Source organism: Athene noctua, chromosome 1, assembly GCF_965140245.1.
Source record: "Athene noctua chromosome 1, bAthNoc1.hap1.1, whole genome shotgun sequence".
Taxonomy (NCBI): domain Eukaryota; kingdom Metazoa; phylum Chordata; class Aves; order Strigiformes; family Strigidae; genus Athene; species Athene noctua.
In genome coordinates, this window is record NC_134037.1 from 162,708,795 (window position 1) to 162,726,958 (window position 18,164).

The 18,164-nt window shown below is 35.3% G+C and overlaps 1 protein-coding gene across 4 annotated transcripts in view; it reads left to right on the plus strand.

Annotated features, from left to right (window-relative positions):
* Positions 1–18,164, plus strand: part of ITSN1 (intersectin 1) — a 146,376-nt gene that overhangs the window by 76,711 nt on the left and 51,501 nt on the right. For 3 of the 4 annotated variants that reach the window (XM_074903244.1, XM_074903263.1, XM_074903271.1), the window contains 6 exons: positions 2,613–2,737; positions 7,677–7,906; positions 9,245–9,366; positions 11,333–11,347; positions 16,078–16,325; positions 17,940–18,099. In XM_074903244.1, coding sequence (XP_074759345.1) covers positions 2,613–2,737; positions 7,677–7,906; positions 9,245–9,366; positions 11,333–11,347; positions 16,078–16,325; positions 17,940–18,099 — 900 coding nt within the window. The remainder of the gene's footprint in view (positions 1–2,612; positions 2,738–7,676; positions 7,907–9,244; positions 9,367–11,332; positions 11,348–16,077; positions 16,326–17,939; positions 18,100–18,164) is intronic. The other variant, XM_074903253.1, reaches the window with a different exon arrangement.

The following is an 18,164-nucleotide window of genomic DNA, read 5'->3' on the forward strand; positions in this document are numbered from 1 at the left end:
GTTCAATAGCAGGAGGAGTTCTCGTTGGCCAGGACTCAGAATCTTGAGCTTCTTGGCATGCAAAGTTAAGTGGCAGGAGGGGACATTAATGTGAAGGAAAGCTAGAACAAGTAGAACAACAAAGGATTGCTAAACGGAAGCCTGTGCTAAAGCTGAACTAAACGCAGGAGTCAGAAACCTGTGCTTTGGATAGCAGTCTCTTTACCCAGACAAGAGAAACAGCTTGATAAAAATCATGAATACTAGTCAAGATACTTATTACTTCACAGAAACAGTATTTTCAGCTTCAAGAGCTTTGTAGGCACTTAGTTTTATGCATTTCTGTGATCTATAAAAATTTGTAATACTGTTGGCCAGGTGGAAAACTACTTTCAGCTGTGCCATTTTCTAATCTGTGTCCTTTCAGATGAATGCTTGTAAATCACTCCACTGCTAATGTTCTTATGGTTGTATATTTGTCCTTTGCACTTGTACATACTTTTTGATACAAATGAGGGTTCAGGTGATTGTGTAGAGAAGATAGGGCCTGTGATTCCCCTGGAGAAGTTAATCTGAAACAAGGATCAGATCCTCTCTGTACCTTAATATATTACAAGTGTAACAGCATTAAAGAAGCTGAATTAATAACAGTTTTTGGAAAGGACTGTTCACTCTAGTTAGCACCTCAGAAACTTAGTGTCTGGTCAGAGGCCACCTCTACTCCAGGTGCAGTTGACCAACTGTGTGTTCACTGCAATCTCCCAATCCCTTTATTTTCTCATTGTTCTTTATGGGCCAACTACTAAAAAACCCATTATGTTCAATATTGCTAATGTATTTCCTTTTTTAGTAGCTCTTTTCCTTAGTCCAAAATAAGGCTATGCATGAATGTTTATAACCATGGGCATTCAGAGTTTAAAAATTTTCCCAAAGGCAATATCCTGCCTGAATAATTCTGGTGATTTTTGCAGGAGTCGTTTATTTTACATTCTATTATATCCATTCTAGATCCTAACTATCTACTAAGCTTTAATGTGACTCTGGAAAATAACGATGATCATAAAATATGTATTGCCCAGATTATCTCTGTATTTCAGTGAGTTTCATGGCCTTAGCAGACTTTTAATTAAAACTTGTATAAGAACTCTTTGTATCCCTTTAATGATGTTGAATGCAGTTTTCATTGAATTTAAAATTGAGGATCATTAATGAAATGAAACTGAGAGCTAGGATACAAGGTTCAACTTTCTTCTAAACTTTCATCCATATGTCAGAAGTGTTTTTAATACCTTGCAAAGGACATATGCTACTCCTCTTCATAATGTTGTTTTGACATCTTAAAATTTGATGTTGCACAGTGTGCATCCAGCACTAATGCATGTATTACTTTCACTAACTAGAATTTTCAGTCACAGTTCAAGTACAGTCTGTAAATAAACAAGTATTAACTTTCAACTTTTATGAACCTATAGCTAAGAAGTTACTAATGTGAAATTAGCATACTGAAACTTCTCATTTTGACCCTTTCAATCGCTTGATGTTTAGTTTTGTTGTGAGTTTTTTTTTTTTCTCTTATGCAGTTTTCTACATTTTGGTCAGTGCATGAGGGATAGTTACATGAAGTCTTCGTGTGGCTAGTTTGTAGATTGTGAATTTCTGAAAAACTATCCAAATATTTTCAAGAATAACTTTTAATCCCTGAACAAAGATAAAGCTTTTAAGGTTACAAGAGCTAAACAAACCTGCATAATGTAAGTCATAGCATATTTCAATAAAAGTAGACATTATTAAGGTACAGATTTAGAAACAATTTCCTGCTACAAACTTTTTCTGCATATTTTTGTCTGTACTATATTTTCATTAAAACGTATCTGTTTTTTAAATTGAACTATTTTCAATGAAAAATTTCAGTTGTCATAAATAGTTATCCTTTTTTTCTTATACTGAGTTCAGACACAACATTCTAGGTTATATAAAGAGATTGCAGATAAAACTTGTATTTGTGTTAAGAGGTATTAATGCAGAAAACAAATCTTGAGGAAAATGTAATGTTTTTATTGTTATTTATATTCTAAATGTTTCAGGCAATGTCTTTCCAGTTAAGTAGAGGTAAACTGACGTGTATGGATGAATAGTCTCTGTGCCATGATTCATCCTGAAGACATTGCTTAAGGAATTCAGTCTCCTGGGTATAAAACAATCCTGAAGGTTTTTTAGTAAATCACCACTAATTTCAAAAGAAAACTAATTAACTGTTATAAGGTAGATTTTTTTTGTACAGAATTAAATAAATGAATTTAACAGACCTGCAAACAACTTAAAATAAAACATGTGACTTTTCAGATTCATTGTCAAACTTTTGTCGACTTTTTAGAGTCCCATTTTAGAAAAGGCTTTTTTGTTTCTTAACACTTCCAACATCTCAGGTTATATGGATAAAAATAGGAGAACAGTAAGTGGTTTCTAGACCTTTGAAATCTACCTTAAATGTCTGCTAATGCATTTGGCAACACTGTAAGTTTGAACAGATACCCAACCATTTGCAAGTTTTGTTACCTCATAATGAAATATATGGGACCATTAGTTACGATTGACATAGTAGATGTTTACACATATTTTACTTTTTTCTCTAGGAGCTGAGAGAAATACATAACAAACAGCAACTACAGAAGCAAAAGAACTTGGAAGCTGAGAGACTGAAACAGAAGGAACAGGAAAGGAAGACAGTAGAACTGGAAAAGCAAAAAGAAGCTCAAAGGTAACAAATTCTAAGCCCTTTCTGTAGAGGTGTTAGAGTGCAAAGCATTTTGCAAACAAGTAAAATAAACTGCATTCCCAGGAGCATAATCTGATTGCAAACAATAGATCACTAAATGGCAAGAATGATCAAGACCTTGACCAAGCTTCATTTCAGTGCAGGTGATCCCTTTTATAACTCAGGGAATTTCTTGATTTAACCTTGAATGAGAAGCGTGCTGTGGAGATGAGCCTCTACATCTGTTTGTGACTCAACTGTCAGTGATAATACAGATTTCAGCTGCGTTACTTAAATGTGTAGTGTACTTCTACACCTAGAGAGGTTCTTGAACAGTGTAACTATCAGAAAAACTAATTATTTTTCTGCTACGTACTTGGACATTTGTTTTCTACTTATAGTGTATTTATGTAAAATGAAAGGCATGTAGGCTAGCAACCAATTCTGTTCTGACATCATTTATCAGTAGCTGTTTGATTTAATTTGTAGCAATTGTGGGATTTTTATACTCTTAATGTAGACAGATGTGGGATAAGAGACAAAAACAAAGGCCTGGCAACAAGAGGTCTTAAATTACTGGTTATAGCATTACATGGATTGTGACCTAAAGAAAATTGATAGCCTGTGTTACTACTTGGTAAGTCAAGCTAATTTTTGCATTTCAGGCAAAACCAAAATGAGGTCTCAGTGAAAACCATATCTTCAAACAGAAATCTTAGAAATAGAAAGCAAATAAGTTCATATAATTCTTAGATAATTTACATAAAAATTATGCCTTCAAAAATCTTAAATATCAACTTCAGAAATATCAAACTTGCTAAGAAAACAGCTTTCTATCACAAAGAAATAACTACACTAAGTATGGTAATTGGAATTGAAAAGTTGGAACTTTCCTTAAAAATAAGATGGCTGCTGAGGTACTGGAAGTATAGGAACACTAAAAATATTGTATTTCAGAATATTAAATAAAACACACCACTTTCCTCCAGAAAAATGGAAATTTAAAAAACATTTTAAAAAAAGGAAAAACTTCTGCCATGGAAAGCTTCATGTGTGACTTTTCATGCTAGTTGAGCATTCAGACATTATTGGTATTGCAAAGCTTCATGCTGCCCAAATATCCGAGCTTCTAAATAGTTGTAATCGATATACCTGATAATGAGCAGTCTGCTGGCCTTACTGATTTCCAACAGACACCAAAGTGAATAAGGTAAATGATTAATACTCATAACCTGGATGCTGCCCCATGATTACAGAAGTATGCTGTCTTTTAATAACTCTAGTGAAAGTAATGTAAGAAAGAATAATCAAAGATCATAATTATGAGCACTTTAACCTTTGGCTTAATGAATAGCCACAATCACTTTATACTGAGAACCATCTTAACAATTTTTTGTTGGTTATTATGCACTGAGTTGTGCATGTAACTTAGTTGAGCAAAGATATAGATATACATATTTAGGGATGGTAGAAGTCTGTTTGAAGACGTCTTATGGCTAATTAGTCTTATGTATCTTAGAGCTAATTCCATGCACACTTGTATGATTGTGGGAGTAATACACAATTCAGAGGGGAAAAAACTTCTACATTTGAGTAAAATGAATAGAGTTTACTCTTGGTGTTTGGGATAAGAAAAGTATAAGCCAACTGTATCTTGGGCTGCATCAGGAGAAGTGTGGCCAGCAGGTTAAAGGAGAGGATTCTTGCCCTCTACTCCACCCTTGTGAGACCCCACCTGTAGCACTGCACCCAGCTCTGGGATCTCCAGCACAAGAAGGACATGGACCTGTTCTAGCAGGTCCAGAGGAGTCCATGAAGATGATCAGGGGCCTGGAGCACCTCCCTTATGAGGACAGGCTGAGAGAGTTGGGGTTGTTCAGCCTGGAGAAGAGAAGAAGCATCTGGGGAGACCTTATAGCAGTCTTCCAGTACTTAAATGGGGCCTACAGGAAAGATGGGGAGGGACGCATTATCAGGGAGTCTAGGGATAGGACAACGGATAACTGTTTTATACTGATGGAGGGTAGATTTAGATTAGATATAAGGTAGAAATTCTTCACTGTGAGGGTGGTGAGACACTGGCACAGGTTGCCCAGAGAAGCTGTGGCTGCCCCCTCCCTGGCAGTGTTCAAGGCCAGGTTGGACGGGGCTTGGAGCAACCTGGTCTGGTGGAAGGTGTCCCTGCCCATGGCAGGGGGGTTGCGACTAGGTGATCTTTATGGTCCCTTCCAAACCAAGCCATTCTGTTGTTCTAAGAACTGCCTTAGTGGTATAATTCATTTGATGAGAGAAAAAAAGAAATTAAAAGGGGAAAAGCACATATAGGTAAATCCCACATTAGGGGTCGTATTTCACAGTAATTAACATATCAGGAATCCTAAGTAAGGAAAAGAGCAAAATGTCAGGTTTTCTGTTCCTAACCCCAAGCTGTGGTGCTCACCCCTATGCCTGTGTTTCTTTAGCTTCTCTGTCTCTTATTCCTTTCCTTGTCTTCAGCTCATGATACTAGTTTCCATAACAATCAAACAAAAAAATTCTGCAGATTCTGTGAAAGGAAAAAAGAAAGCACACATACCCTGCACCCCCACCACCCCAGGATACGTTTTCATCAGCTCTTTTCGTTTCAGCAGTTAGAGCAAATTTGTTTTGTAAGTATGGGAAGACTTAACCACTCTACTAGAAACATAATTAAAAACTCACTTTCTCATTTAAAGCCCATCTGACTAAACTCACCAGGTAAGACACCACTCACATCAAAAGAAAATTGAGCTCTCTATGCCTGTGCGATGCAGCTTCAGTGTTGCAACAAAACTGTTGAGTAATTTTGGCTCTGAATACTTTGCAAATGAACCTACAAAGGACAAATTCAGCAATTAAAATAGGATGTTTGTCAGAACAGTGAATTTATTAACTTGTTAGATGACTTTACACTGAAGGCAGAAAAATGTAACACTATTTCATAAAGGAGGAAGTGATATCCTTCACACTGGTGTCTTAACTCATGGTATACTGATGTGGAATATTAAAATGGTATCAGCAGTTTCATTGAGAACCAAATTTTTTTTTGAGCTTGTAAGTTAGTAGCTGCCATCTTAAACAGATTCTGGGTACCTTGACATCTCTCAGAAAATACTCCTGTTAACTCCAAACTTATATTGATAGAGATGAGATTTTTGCCCTCTGGTGCTAACCTACTGTTTGGAGAGTAGATTTTTCCCCTCAAGGAATTATTTTTTCTTTTCACATGTTTTTTGGCCAGGAATTTATGTTGTCTTTGGACAAAATATGTTCTATATAGTAGGCCAAGTCTGTAATGGAAAGCTTGTTGTTACACATTTGTCACTGATTTTGTAAGTATGAAGAAAGTAGGGAAGTGGAATAGGTCATGGAACAAAATAAAGCACACTATCCATCTGTTATAGCCCTTTAGAGTTACCTTTATTGGTGCAAATTGTTTCTAGCAGAGATTATTTATTCTTTTCTTCTGTTGTCTTGTCCTGTGTTGGAGGGGAAGGACTTGATAGCTTTCACAGTTGGGAATATGAAATTTTTGGAATAGTTCTGTAAGAGCTTGCAGATACTTTTACACCTTGCGCCTCAACAGGAGGATCAGGACTGCTGTATTTTCTGATTACTGCTTTCTTTTTTTTCTAATTTGGCTATTTTGAGTGTTACCTAGGGATGCTTGTGGCTTTGAGAAAATAAGCAGAACCATTTCATTTGATCAATATTTCTGACTTCTTCCTGCATTTTAGAGCTGAAGTCAGTGCTGAGCAGATAAAAATTGGAGTGTATAATTTGCTGCTTATTGGGTTTCAGGGAAAACTTTATGGTAAGAATTCATTATTGAAAATGTCTGGAGATAGGTGTAGCAGATACCTACAGGCTAGCATAAATAAAAGGAATTGTGGAGCAAATGAAAATGGTAACTTTAGTGCTGATATAATGGGATACTCAGATTGCTTGAATTAGACTGGGAAGAGATTTTCAAAAGCAGCCTTGTAGTTACATGGAACTGAAGGGCTTATGTCTGGCTTTGTGGATGCCAAGGAGTTTTGTTTCTTCAGCCAAGGGAGATTTTTCTTCCTCTTCCTCCTTTCTCCATATGGTTCATCAGTTATAACAACTGCATAGAATTAATGAATCCCATGGAGAACTATGAAAAGAGAGCACACAAATATTGCTGAATTCCCAAGTTGAGACTCAGATGATGTTGAGTTGAAGAGGTGGAACTGAAAGTGTTAAGATACTGAATGTTATAAAACTTATAATTTTCAGAGCATTGCGAGCTGAATAAGACTGTTCTAGGACACCTGTGTAAAGTTTCATACAATAATTAGAAAAACACAGGTAACTGTATTTGTTTTCATGTCACTGTAGAGGAGATTACAGCCTCAATAAATAAGGTAAATTTTAGCATTTACAAATTTCTGAAGAACTCTTGCAAGAGCAATAGTTTTGAATGTTTTTTCCCATCTTAACGTTCAGCTGCAAAATATAACTAGTTTATAATTTCTGTATACTCAGGTGGAATTGTATTGTAAAGGTACAGAATTGATATGTGAGTTAAAATAAAAATTATATTAAGGGTAGTTTTTTCAATGCAAAGACAAAGCAACTCAAAGTAATGGAGGCCTGCACTTAGTAGTAGGTTACATGAAATAGTGTTCTGTCACTTGTCTGAGAGTCACAGATCACTCTTCATGAATACACACGGAGTCGTAGCAAATCTTCCTGAATATTTCTCCTTTGCTCTCTAGGAATTATTATGTAAGAAGATGTTGTGACGTGGTTGATAACTCACCAAAATAAAATTAACAGCTCTTATAGGGTATGCAAAAGCTGTAAAAAGTACACTTTACAGATCACACACAAAGGCAACTAACTTTTATGATCATTTATTTGACTGGCTTAAAAAAACCCCACTTTAATTGTCCAACAGGCGAATCCAGGAACGAGATAAACAGCGGCTGGATAGAGTGCAACCAGAAGAAGAACTTCAGTGGCAAAAAAAAATTCAGGAAGATGAAAAGCAAAAAAGGGAAGAAATAACCAAGAAGAAGGAAAGTGAGGATAAGGGGAAACAGGAGGTGCAAGAGAAACTGAGTAAGCTTGTCCAACCACATCAAGAGCCAGTCAAGCCAGCTGTCCAGGCTCCTTGGTCAAATGCAGGTAGAGTTAAAAATCAAGAAATGCAGTTGCACATGCCTCTTGAACAATTATTTTCTGTTTTGTCTTCCCATTTAATACAGAAGATTATTATGTTTCAAGATTGGATTGCTAGTCTGATTAAAGTAAATAATGTATGGATTGAGGTCTGGACTCCAAAAAGTTGTTCTTTTGGACTTCAGTATTCTTCCTAAAGTATGGTGTTTAGCAGACTTACAGTGTCAATTGAAGATAGAATCTTAGCTGTAAGTTGTTGTAAGATCTTGATGCAAGATATCAAAAATTATTTCTGTACTTTTCTTTACAATTCTTTATTTTGGTGTGGAACATATGCCTTGGGTTTTTTTAGAGTAGTAGCAATATGTAATTTTAGTTAGTCCTTTTTCCTATTTCCCCTTCCCTGTGCATTTACTCAACAAATGACCTGAAGTTTAATTCCCTTTTTTCTGCTACATATACAGTCACTTTCAGCTGAGAGCTTTTTCTCTGCATTATAGCCTGATTTTTTGCTCATATGGGGAATCATGGTTCCCCCCATTACTGGCTTTGGTACATATACAAGAGAACTGATTGGGAATGTAATATTTGTTTAAATATTTGATCAAAGAATTGTGTAAAAGGGAAATTACCTTCTATCTTTTAGCTCAAATACAGAATTGACAATCTAATATATCCTCTTGCTAGGTTTTATTTGTGCAGAGTAACAGAGGGCACTTTTATGACTGAATAGGCAAAATAAGAAACACATTATACAAGAGCAATTTAGCTTATATCTTTGGGATTTTTCTTTATTTTTTATTTCTAACAGTGCATCTTTAGCATGTATTTTTTTTAAAACACCATCTGTAAGTGACCTCTTTTCAGCCAGTCTGTGTGTACTAGGACTTTTTGAAACATCTTTCTTGGAAGTATAATCAGATTGCAAATGAAGCTGCTACACAAGCAGGCTCTAAAAGTATTTTGGGATACCTTTGATATATGCAAGAACATCACTGAGCTGAACCTATGGCTGACCAGATTTAACCTGCGAAAGCATTTGAGAAGTCATATATGTTGCATCATAAGTACATGATTCTTTCTATGAAAATAGTTATATATATCATAGAAGTTAAAATATAGTATTATTCTACCTGATGTTTAGAAGAGAAAATAGTAAAAAAATTGTATTTTACATAATTCATTTTCATATTTCCCCTTCTGTAAAAGGGGGATAATACACTTCCTGCAGACAGTGTAAGGTTTGTTAATTTTTCTCTCCACTTTCACTTCATTTTTCAAATATTTAAAAATAATGTGTTTTGATTATTTTTTTTCCTTTCTATTTTTTTTTCCTTTGCTCAGAAAAAGCTCCTTTAACCATTTCTGCTCAGGAGGATGTAAAAATAGTGTATTATAGAGCACTGTATCCTTTTGAATCAAGAAGCCACGATGAAATCACTATTCAGCCTGGCGACATAGTCATGGTAAGCAGGGATTGTGATGTTGCTCAAAAAAATGGCTTAAACTTTTACTATTATGTGTTTGAATTTATATATGGCAAGATTTTTTACAGACTCAAGAAAAATATTTCATTGAATTTCAAAATGATGTGATATGATACAGTAACCCTTTAATAATAATGGATAGATTCTTGCAGTTCATTGTAAGTGTAAAGTTTAACATAATCTATGAGTAGATCGTATCATTTTTAGTATGCTGAGCTATGTGTGTGTTTCAATGTATTTGAGTTTCAAAGGTTTCTATACAGAAGTTATCTCAGTGAGAGGGTTTTTTTTGTCCTCCAGGGTACTTAGGGAATAAACTTCCAGTTATTTTCTATTGAGAGAGTAGCTATTATGTGTGGAATCAAAAACTGGCTTTCATAAATAAAGTATGTTTATAGTAAGAAATTTACCTTTTTATAAGAATAGTACAAGATTTGAATTTGAAAAATTGCCTTTATTAAGAGAATGTGATGTCCAGTATAATACGATGTGAAACAGTTACACTAAACTACAAGATGGCTACACTTCTGTCATGATCACATAAACATTAACATAGTCTTTGTATGGTGGTGATACTTCTTTGGTAATAGTGGAAATTTTTATGCAACTCTTTTGGTGACAGTTTTGGACATAATCTAGTATAATTGTAACTTGGGATTGTTCGTATGATAACAGTATTTTTTTTTTTTAAATCTACTTAACTCTTTTGTGAGATACTTTTATACTTATTTTAAAGAGGATATACAGTAGATAAAATGTAATTTTAAAAATGGAAACTTCAAAACCTAAAAGTTTAGTTGCAGGTGTGTTGGTACAGAATAATTTACTTTTTTTTAAGTAGATGATGGTATATGGACATATGGTTAGCGTATAACTGTTGTGTTAAACTCTAAAATAATATTCTGCTTTTGTTTCTAATCTCTAAAATTATAGTTCTGTTTGTTACTGCAGTTATTAAATGTGTATATTAATATTAATAAATTACTAGCATGATCTTAACATGCATATGTCTATTCATAATGAAAATTCCTAGTGTAACTATTAAATGACACCTTATTCACTGAGGGAAAGTATAGTCATTATAGCGTTCTACTTAGCAAAACAGATTTCAAGCGCTTTTGTGTTTTGTCATAGTTCAATAAGAAAGGATTTTGGAAAAACTACACTATAGACTCACATAAGTTGTAAGTTGTAATGATAACTATTTTTTAAAACAGATGTATTCTGGGGCGATGAGCCTTCATCTCTCAGCCTTTTTGGTTTGGGGTATTTTTTTTTTTTAATTGATTCAGCTCTGTCACACTGAAATGATAGTGGCATTAGAATCTGCTTTGGGAAAACAAAAGGTAGATCCTGGATTAGTAGCACTACTGAATGACGCAGGAAGAGTCCCAATGCCATTCTGAATAGCAATGTATATGCCGTGTTGTTCTCCATCAAGAAATAGTATTGGTCAGTCAGCTGTTAAATGACAAAGGACACAGGTACATGGGTCATCTTAGGCTATTGAAAAATGCTGTGTTTTCTTGCTTTCTTGGAAAATAGATTATAGTTTAGGCATATAAGTGAACTGTTTTTTTCATTGTGGAAGAGCAATCACTATTAGGTAGACTTGCAGGTAAATAACATCTTTGCCAAAAGAGATGATTTTAGGGAACATTTCACACATTTAAAATAGAGACTTTGAGGTAATGTGAGTTTGTATGTTACCTTTGGACTTCATTTTAACTTACTCTACAAAAGTAGGTTAACTACTCTCAATTTTCTTTATTTAACTTACTTCTGTCAGTAATTAAACCTGATGACTAATTCTTGTGGGATTTATCTCCTGCTCTGTAGTAATTGCTTAAATGGGCTACTCTTAGAAAAGTTAATGTAAGAAAGACACTTTTGCGAAATGTGTTATAATTCTGCCTTGCTTTAAATCATTGCTTTCCTGATGGAGGTTAAAAGGGAATGGGTAAGTGTGCTATATGACTGTTAGGAAGTCTATACAATTTATTCATTTTCATAAATACAGATTTTGTTACCATGTAGTTTACTTGTTTTTGAATTCACCTAGGGTAAAATTAACAAACTAGCTCCCATTGTCAAAAGTAATTTAAGTGCAATGGACCAGAACTTACTTTTGATAATGGGCATTTGGACTCCTAGACTCTTCTCTGTCCTTAAGTGTTTGTCATGTCCTGTGGTTCTAAAAGATTTGAGTCAGTTACGTTTTTTGGAAAATAGTAATTTACAAGCTTACATGTTAAAGTGTGTCTGAGTTATGACATAAATGCGACTCTGTAGTTAAGCTAACCTATACAGTTAGGAGTTTACTATGTGCAACAAAGTAAGTATTGCTTAGAATAACTGTGTTCTAACATAGGCATATTTAGTGCTTCACCATTTTAAAACTTATAAATGGCCTTGTGTGTGCAAGCTTGTGCAATCATGTCCTGTAATCATACAGTTGTACAGAAGATACCACCTAAACTGTAAGTGCTGTGAGCAAAGAATCCAGCTGAAGCCCAAATCCATTGACTGCGCACATGGGAACCAGGCCTAAATCCTGGATGTAAATGAGACTGCAGAATTTATGTCAGAATGACTTGTGGCTTTAATAGACGTATAGCTTGTAAACACTGTAATGCACTTTTACACTGTGCATGAATCTTGAGACCAGTCTTGGTGGAAATGAGGGAGAAGAATGAGAGTTTATTCTGGAAGGAAAAGTATTTGCAAATTTGAGGAGAACTTTCTTCTTTCTGACTTTCCAATACATGTTAGTTATCTGTAGCACTAATGCATCTGTGTAATAGTTCAGAGAATGTGTGAGATGTGGGCAGTACTTTTTTAATTCTTCCACTTCAGAATTGCAGGATTTTTATATTTCCTTTTAACTTGGATTTCTGCTTTCTCTGCTTCTTACCTTTCTATGTACTTTAAATTTCTTTCACTGTAAGCTAGATTGTTCATACTCCTCTAAGTATAATTTAACCAAACTTTGAGAACAGATATTCTGAGCCAAGAAAGCCATGCCTCTTTCAGGACTCTGTCTATTCAAGAAGTTACATTTCTATTATGTGTATGAATATATATATACACAGTGTATGGAATTCTTTTCTTTTGGATAGCTCTCTTACAAAGCAAGTCGTGTTGGTGTTTGCTGCTGTTAGGCTTCAGCTTGCAGTAAATGAATGGATTCTGTTGTTGCTGGTAATGTTTTATATAATACAGCTTATTTAAATAAATTTAAGCATAATTCAGTGAAATACAGGTGAATTATTGAATTACTGAAATGTAGTGGTTCTGATAGCAGGAGAACATAAATTAAACAGGAAGTTCATAAGCTTCCATGGAAAGCCTAAACAAATTCATAATGAGTTTCTCATCAGTTTTGTTAGTTATGGATTGTCAGAGTTTGAGTGTTCTTCGTATTAGACACAGACGGCCTTGTTGTGTTAAATCCTGTGTAGGCGTAATCAGCATCTGGCTTCTGGCCTGCAGAGCTTACATTCAACATTTATAACAGCAGTTGCAGTAGTCTCAAAATACCTCGATCAAAAGCCTACAAGTGGAGTAGAATTAAAATGGTCATTTAATGGATAGGTAGTTGAACAAAACAGACAATGGTACTCTGTTTAGGTTTGATCAGATACTTTTTGTGAGAGTATTAAGGTTTGGCTTCATATGTAGAGTGAATATCTACCATAAAACAGGGCTTCTCTTTTCGTGTGCATGCACTGCTTGGTGATACACAAGCTAGGTCAAAGTGGAGTGGGCCTACTGTTGCCAGAGAAACAAACTGGACCTATTGCTTTTGCTGCTAAGAGTTGGGTTGCTGTTACTCCTCTCACTTGTGTTCAGTCACTGGAACTAAATAGTTGTAAGCCGTGACTCTAAAATACAGCAGAATAAATAAAAAATAAATAACCACACGCACTGAGATTCACTACTCAAGTGTGTATTTAAAGTCAAGTTGTGTTTTGGAAAAAAATAATCATGGGGTAGTTTGTTGTAGGGACTAGGGCATGGTGGGTGTAAAACTATAAGGAAATTAGGACAAATGAATTTTAAAAGGTTCAAAGGAATTTATTTTAAGTTCCAGTATTGTACTACAAGAACAGATACAAATTATATTTTATATGAATAACTGAGAAAACAGATTTTTTTAATTAATTATAGAGTTAAAATTATCCTTCAAAGTACCTTTTTATGAGTATGCATAGAAAATTTAATTGAATTGAATAAGCATAAATTTGGCTATCCTAATAGGCTGTTTTATGACTTATTTTAACTTAAAACTGTCTTCTAAAGAGACATTAAATTGGTTGTTTTAAAACACTTTTTTTTTCTCTGCTTGTAAAAAACATTTTTTTCTGAAAAATCACAGTGGTTTCTGTATGACTGTGATTCATTTCAAAGATGCCCTTTTTAGAACATCACCATCACAAATTTTTTTGGGTTTTCATTCCTGATTCTTTTTTGTTAGTGATTCTAGTTGCTACCTGACCAACTGAATGAGAGTAGAAACTGTGACTATTACGACTGTTTAGATTATTCAGTTTGTCATCAGGTGCTGATAATCCATTTCTCCCTGCTTCTTCCAAGAGTCACCCTCTGCTGTGACCTTCCATCACTCATACTGCTGTTTTAACAATCCTATTCAGTGCTGCAGTGAAAATTTTGCTCTGCACTGCAGTAAGACCACATGGAACTGGTCAAGCATGTAGTCCATTTATTTCTGGGTTTGCTTTGAGTTAATAGGGACTGAGACAGAAGATGGACCTAACAAAAAAGCAGAAAGAGTGGATTGTTTTGCACCAAAAGAGGGGTGTGGAATACAAATTACAATAGGAGGCAGTCAGAGAGTCAACAACTGGCCTTAAGGCAAAGCAGTCTATCAAATCAGTAGTCCAGGGACAATCAGAGGCAGAAGCTTTGCTGCTTGGGTTTCAGTTACTTCTAGGCAAAAGAATGGTCCCACGTTTAGTGTAGAGTGACTAGTTTGCACCATTGCCACAAATAATATTTTTTGCCACTGTTTTTGTTTTTTTTCCTCCAAACAAGCAGCTGATTTGCGTTATATTTTGCTGAAATTGATAGAGTTAATTCATAGTTGTGTTTCCAACTGTAGAAGCATCTAGCTCAAGATACTCCTATATGCTATTTTCATATGTCATATCCTGAAAACTACTTTGGCTGAAAAGGATACTGTTTCTTCCTCCATGGTTCATGAAGCATTCTGTTATCAGCAAATCCCTCGCAATGATAATGGATTTTTATGAAATAGTGCCAGGTGCTTTACAAGTACGGATTTAAGTGTCTCTGACTGCTGTACTGTTATCTGCCACAGTCAACTCTTGAGTTATGCTGTTGTTTGAAACTCTTATGTATTTTGAAATACTAATTGCTACTGGCCTAAACGGATGAGAGAAGTTCTTGCCAAAAAACAGCCACTGTGTAGGGTTGGTCATTTGACTTTTCATTACTGGCCTGGTGTTACTGCTGACTTGACCGTTGCTGGGGAATCTGCAGCTACTCACAGCAGATTGCTATACAAAGTAGGTATTATTTACATGTCAACTGTGCAGACCCTATTCATATGTAAGGGATTGCTTGAAAACTGAGATTCTTTTGACCTATGTAAGAGATTAGATGGCTAGGACACCAAATTTACTAAAATTACTACCTTATTTCTTCTAAAACGTTTCTGCAGCTGACATTGCCTTGGAGGTATTGGGCCACCATATCCATTCACCAGGGGTAACAATAGTGAATTACTTTTCTCCTGCAATTCTTGCTGAATGCAGTTAGCTGCAGCTCACAAAATTTAAGATGATCGCTTCTGCTGAAATAGCATACTAAGGCAGTAGTCGGTCAGTAGAGCTTGGAGAACAAATGTGTGAAATGTTTAAGAAGAGTTAACAGGAAAGGGTGAGATTTCCAAAATCATAGCTTAACATGATTAATAAGAATCAGTAAGTAGGAATTAAATAATGTGCAAGAATAGCCCTGTTTCATCCTGTCCTTTATGTCTTGGCAAAGATACCAGAGTGAGGGGAAAGAACAGAGGCCTGTAAATTTATGTATGAAAACTTACCATGGAATTGTTTTGTATAGATACATTAGCAAATCTGTGGACTTGTTTTGAATTATTCAATGGGTGTTTTTAATATGCTGTGGGGTTTTTGTTGTATTTTCTGCAAGAGAAAAATCTAGGCAAACTTGTTAAAAACTGCATTTTGTGTTAGTTAGACCAGAAATATCAATATTTAAGGGATTTCTCTAGAACTCGCTTCTCTAGAGTCTGCTGTACTATGACAGACTTAAAAACAGCTGTTTCAAGACCCATGCTTGGCTTATGCATTAGGACTGAAATAAAACTTTTTTACCTCATTACCAAGAAATCCTTTTGAGTTTGGCTTGGGGGAAAAAAAGAAAATAAAGAAGGAATTGCAATGCAGTATTGCGTTCAAAATATTCCCTTATCTATTAATATGCTACTGGAGCTGTCAACATAATCCTCCAAAGAAAAATTAAATAACTACAAAATTCTGCCTAGGTGGAACTTGTATTTGTAATGAAGGTGTTATGTCTTTGCAGCTAGAGAAAGTTAATTACTTTGGATGAGATGCGTTGTTTTAAGTAACAATTTCATTTGTATGTTATGTTTCTTACCTTTCTAACTTAATGCATCTACAGGTGGATGAAAGCCAGACTGGAGAGCCAGGGTGGCTTGGTGGAGAATTGAAGGGGAAAACTGGATGGTTCCCTGCAAACTATGCAGAGAAAATACCTGAAAATGAAGTTCCAGCTTCTGTAAAGCCAGCAGTTGTTGAGGCAGCTGCTGCACCTAAAGTTTCTGTGCATGAAACCACTACATCAGTAGGAACTCCTGCTTCTACAGAGTCTGCAACAACTGCCAATAACTGGGCAGACTTCAGTTCAACGTATGTTTGGGTAGTGATTATCACCTTAAATGCGGTGCAGTTCTTTTTTAATCAATTTGACTGGTGGCAGTTAAAACAGAATATTGAGATTGTAAAATAAAAATAGGTTGCTTGAAGCAAAAAACTTTTTCTGTAGTAAATAGTTAAATAGCAGCCTTGTGGAACTTGAGCCACGCTCCCATCATTTCTGCCTGAGCAATGCAGGACACATCCCAAATAGGAGACATTCCTCAGTGAGGGTGGTGACATGGTAGAAATCCCACAGTGTTCACCTTCCTTCTCTTAATTTAATTGACACCAATCCTCATTGAAGGTTTCCAACTTGGATTATGCAAAAATATGATAATGGCAGTGTTAACATGAAAAGATGATTTATTAATTCATTATCACAACATTAATAAGACTGACACAAGTAGAACATGCGCCCTTCCCTCATTGTCTTTTTAACTCAACTTAATGCTCTGTGCAATATTATCAATGCTATGTAAATGCTGTTGGGTAGGTAATTGTCTTATCTTTTGATCATGTAATACATATTTATAAATAAAAGTATAGATAGTGCAATATTACAGTACATAATATGTTCTATTTCAAAATTTTCATCAAATGGGTCACAGTAGCTTTTCTAGTTATTTAAACTTTTTCTGTTTTACTACAAACAGTCATTTTTCTGAGGGGGGAGAGTAAGACTAAATCTTGAACTTCCTGGGGATGTCTGGCACATACTGGATTTTATTGTTTTGAATAAATCATACTTTTGACAAAGCTGTTTCTAGCCTAGGTGGATAATGCATGCTTTCATGCTTTTGATAAAAATTAATATTCAGTTTCAATACAAAGTGAATCCCAGAACATTTATACTAATAATACTGTCCTTGACATGGGATTAGTGATGGTTGTTACATTTTAGGTGGACAATAATTGTTTACTCCCACTAATAGCACAAGCAACAGGCAAAGGAAACTCAGGTTTAAGATAGATGCTTTGTTTACACTCCTGGAGTTCAGGGGATTTTTTTTCCTTTGAGTGAGCGTTTGGAAGCAGAGATGTGGATTATGAGATTTAATAGACATTTTAAAAGGGCAAGAGATAACATAAAAAGGATAAGAGGTTGCATAAAATTATAAAAGAGTTGAAAGAATCAGGAGGAAATCATTTTAAGCAGCAGAAAAAAAGGATTTGAATGAGAAGCAGCAAAATGATGTATAAAGGAAGGGGATGTAAGAGGTTAGTGATGTGCAGGTGTGAAGATTTCAAACTAGTTTTGAAGAGAATTATGTGGGGTGTTTTTTTCTTTCAAGTTGCCTCTTTCCACTGTGCATAGACTGCACTACTTGAATTTCTGTTATGTTGGGCACAGCTAAGAAATTAAACTAAATTGCAGGAACAGCTGGCATTAAGTATCAAAGACAAGCAACTGTATTTTTAAGATAAATTTATTGTTAACCTATGTTTGATTGTACTACGTCCACCTGAGAGTCGTTATGCTTATGGAATATTCAATTAAGAGAAATTAACCTGGAATGTAGAAATTTTTTTTCTGCTCAATCTTCCTGCATGAGTGTTTTTATTCAGTTGAAAACAGTAGGAATTAGATTACTCTCTTCTTTTCAGATGGCCAACAAACACTAGTGAGAAACCAGAGACTGATAACTGGGACGCCTGGGCAGCTCAGCCTTCCTTGACTGTTCCCAGTGCAGGGCAGCTGCGGCAGCGATCAGCCTTCACTCCTGCCACTGTTACAGGATCTTCTCCCTCTCCTGTCTTGGGTCAGGTGAGCACCTATATTAACTAAAACCGTTCTGACCCAGCACAAATATTTGGAAAACAAAGCATGAA